The 4,164-nt window shown below is 42.3% G+C and overlaps 1 protein-coding gene across 2 annotated transcripts in view; it reads left to right on the top strand.

The window, feature by feature from the left end:
* Nucleotides 1–1,096: 1,096 nt before the first annotated feature.
* LOC107653674 (importin-5-like) overlaps nucleotides 1,097–4,164 on the top strand; it is a 47,678-nt gene continuing 44,610 nt past the window's right edge. Inside the window, exon 1 of one of the 2 annotated variants that reach the window (XM_016440455.1) lies at nucleotides 1,097–1,245. In XM_016440455.1, the coding sequence (XP_016295941.1) occupies nucleotides 1,168–1,245 (78 nt within the window). In that variant the 5' untranslated portion in view covers nucleotides 1,097–1,167. The remainder of the gene's footprint in view (nucleotides 1,246–4,164) is intronic. The other variant, XR_001630254.1, reaches the window with a different exon arrangement.

The following is a 4,164-nucleotide window of genomic DNA, read 5'->3' as shown; positions in this document are numbered from 1 at the left end:
AGTGTTCTGGAACAGTGTTGTAAATACAACTTAACCACTGATTTCTAGTCGTGTCCATTTTTGGAAGGCCAAACAACGTAGTTTCGCTTTCACATCGAAACAGCGTCACACACGGCGGCCTACAGTGAGCAGAGGCCGGGGGCTAGCGTGAGGAACGGTGGGAGGGTTAGAGTGAGCAGAGGCGGTGGGCTTGAGAACGGCACAGCTGGCGATTTCGACGAAGGAGCGTCCAGAAGGACATGTGACGACTCCGGGCTGGACTCCACTTAGTTACGCCTTCTTTCTTTGCGTGAACATTTGGGCGGCGTTATGCAAATCTTCCCACAGAGCGACGTAGATATGTGGGGGCGTGTTAGAATGAGCCGTTTTAGGTAGGCGTGGTTGACTCTTAACTTTTATAAAGAATATCTCTTTGGATTTGAGACTTTAGTCTTTGCAACTTTACAGATCTTCTTTATGCACCAAGAGCTTGTAACACTCCAAAGAGAAAGGAAAAATTGAAATCGCATCATATGACCCCTTTAAGATTTGCTTTAACAGTTGATGTGTATCCTGAAGGCTGTGTAGCCGAAACATGTAGATCCACTTTTAATAATTTGAATGACTAAGCCCAGTTAATTAAAGGCTTTTAATCTTTACTATACGAGCGCCTTTGAGTATTTCATCTTTTCAATTTGGTATTTACCTCCAATTATCCAAAGAGCACCGGTGGCTATGGAAGAGACCAGTGCAGCGTTCTCGGCTTCTGTTGTTTTACAACAAATTGTATACTTTAGCATAATTCAACGTTAAGAACTCATGAAGGCCAACCCAAATTATATTTACCATATTTTTTTTAACTACAATACATTTTTGAAAATTTCCCGCGTTTACTGTCGCACTTATTTTGCAACGACGTTATTGCATTCGTCTAGACTCCGCCCACTTCGACTTTACTCGCGTTCTACAGCCAACGGGATGATCAGCAGCTGAATTATATGTGCATCATGGTGATTGACAGCCCAACGCACCAATCATTTGATCTAATTCAGAAGCGCTAGCCACTCAGTGGTGCCGAGACAGCGCGTTACGAGCCAATCACGGTTCTCCGTTCATTCCGCCCGGTGTCAGAGGTCGCTTCCCCCGCCGGCTTTCATTCGCTCGTCTCTCTTCCTGAATCCAGCAGCGATGGCGGAGCAGCAGCAGTTCTACCTCTTACTGAGCAACCTGATGAGCCCTGACAACACCGTCAGGAAGCAATCCGAGGTATGAAAGTCGGGTTGGGACCGCTTTGTGTGGATGTGTGATGGGAAATCTAACATACTGGTGCTTGGTTCGCAGGTTTAGCGCGGGTCGCTCAGCCTCGCTCTGGCCCAGCACATGTGTGAAGCGCGCGCTGCTGTTATGCGGCTTCGAATCATTTTAGAGAGTCGATTCAAGAAACAAATTCCTCTATTCTTTTGAGTCAGCATGCAAAGTTGTTCGCCGTGTGGCACTTTACTTTAAATTTTATGATATTGATTCACTTTTGATGAATTGTTTTACTTAATGTTTAGTAGTCTGTTAAAAGTTGGAAGACTGTTCTCACTTCAGTTCACTCCCTGTACACTAAAGTGATTTACAAGGACTGAATTCGGAAAAGCATACAATCATACTAATCTTACTGTGTCATATGCAGATTTTGCAGACGTAACGTTAATACGAAAAATATTGTATTTCGAAGTCAACCAAACCCTCAGTTCGACCGAATCATTTTAAGGAATCGACTCAAATGAATGATTCATTCGTGAATCGGACATTGCTGTCGTGTGTTGCGTATCAACGTGGCCTAACTAACGTTAAAAACATGGTGTTTTATACGTTTTTGTTTCATCTCGGATTTAAAAACGCCTTAATTATTCGTTTTCTTTCTAACTTAATCTTTTAACGTATGCTCTACTGTTTTTTGCGTCATTATTCGAGCCGCGGTTGCTGTGACATTGCTAACCGGGCGCTGGTGTTGCTCAGATCGGCTTGAGCTGCTCAAATGGGTCGTTAAATCGATATTTCAGTTCTGCGAGGTTTTCAGACGTAAACGTGTCACATTTGCGTCTTATTTTTCGAGAGCTTCCAGTCAAAGTGACGAACGCTGACCGCACAAACAAAATTACAATCTATTTAACTTTGTATGCGTTTTACTTGATTATAACTCCCCTCGACAAGCAACGCGATAATCAAACTAACGTTACATTTCTTAGAAGAATAATGAATATTTAAAAACTCTTTATCGTCGCTATTGTGAAGAGTCTTGTATTTCACTCGTTAAACAGTAACTTTACACCCGTCTTCACGCGATGAGATGAGCTTATCACAAAAGATGCCCATTCATACTGTCATGTCATGGAAACACTTTGGATTTGGGTCAGGGATATGCATTCAAAAGCATAGACCTTTTAAGTTTCTCTACACCAGGGTTCCTCAAATCTTGCCCTGGAGGGCCAGTGCGCTGCAGAGTTGAGTGCAACCCTGATCAAACTCACTTACCTGTGATTTTCTAATGATCCTGAAGACATTGATTAGCATGCTCAGGTGTGTTTGATTAGGGTTAGAGCTAAACTCTGCAGGAAAGTGGATCTCGTGGGCCAGATTTGAGGATCCCTGCTCTACGCACTTATAAACCCATTTTCGCATGGATGACTGGGATCCCATTGGCACGTGTTCAGACTAGTCTTTTGTTAGGGGCTTCTTTATCTGTGGGTATTTCAAACCTGAGCTCATGTGGATCAGGACGGGTCATTGGGTCTTATCGCTCATCTCTGCCATCGGTGAGCACTTTTCTTTAGCAAAGACAATGCATGACCAGCCTGCCGCTAATGCTCAGCGGAAACTGACTCAGACTCTCACGCATGAAAAGGGCCAAATGGCCCCCAGAAATCAGCTGTGATGTCACTCTTATGTCTGACAATCCTATGAAATGATTGCATTTAAGATTCCAAAAGCTTTGATGTTAACACCGGAATAAAGGTGTGCGTGACTTCCTCGTTTTGATTACTCATTCCCATTGCACCATCAGTGTTTCCCATACAATGATTTATTTGTGGCACCTGCCACAATATCAAAACTGACCGCCACAAATATATTTTCCAAAAGGCTTTGGCTTATTTGAATAAACATGAGCACTGTACATTTCACAATCGAAACCCGGTGCGGGTGTTTTTATATCACTGTATTTCTGATTATGCTTTTTAACTTTTTGAATTTTAGTCAGTGTGTAGTGTGTATGTTTGGGCATAAAATGATCTACAAAGTTACAAATCTGAAAGTCCACTCCAAAGTGAGATATTTAGCTTTTAAAAAATCCCTTTTCAAGAACTACAACGAACGGCTCGTTTGGACTACAGCGCTATTTTTCCGGGTTTAATGACATCACAAAGCGGATCATTAGAATATCATTAAAATAAATCCGCCTAGGAAATTCGAATGGTTGGGGGGTGAGGTCGTGGTTAGAACGCTTCGTTGAGTGCATCAGACAAGACGACGAAGAAGTGCTGCTGTAGCATCAAGTTTTCACAAGTTATTACACATGCACCTGAATAATTATGTATGTTAATATGTATGTTACAATTATGAAAACGTTTTTATAATAAATTGCTGACAGTACAATACTGGACAATTATTTAATCTGCAGAATTTACGCTTCAATTATGAGACTACAGTGTTTCCCATACCTTGAGTGCGGGTGTTTTTATATCACTGTATTTCTGAAGGAAACCGACTGTCTTCAGAAAATTGGATGTCATTTTCATTTAATTTTGCATGTAATGTCTGATAAAGCAGCGTTTGTGAGCGGAGCGCTGCTTTGTGTACAGCTGTTACGCTACCACTCCAACAGCGCCTCCTGCTGGCAGAGAATGAGTTTGCATATATATGCCTCCACAAATAGAGTGTAAGGCCCAATCCCAATTCTAATTTATACCTCTTGCCCTCCGGCTACCCCTTCCCCTTGTCCCTTAGAACAGAGTGTCAAGGGGTAGGGGTGAAAATATTCCCCTAAGAATTGGGACACCACTACTATACCATCATATGTCGTCTAGCTCCTACAATAAACACACCTATACTGGTGTGCATTAGAGCTTTACCGTTCTATATTAATGCGTTGCTTACTCACACACACACACACACACACACACACACACACACACATAT

The sequence above is a fragment of the Sinocyclocheilus anshuiensis genome, unplaced genomic scaffold, assembly GCF_001515605.1.
Source record: "Sinocyclocheilus anshuiensis isolate Anshui unplaced genomic scaffold, SAMN03320099.WGS_v1.1 scaffold175, whole genome shotgun sequence".
NCBI classification, from domain to species: Eukaryota; Metazoa; Chordata; class Actinopteri; order Cypriniformes; family Cyprinidae; genus Sinocyclocheilus; species Sinocyclocheilus anshuiensis.
The sequence above is the reverse complement of the archived record's forward strand: the minus strand, read 5'-3'. Positions and strand labels throughout refer to the sequence as shown.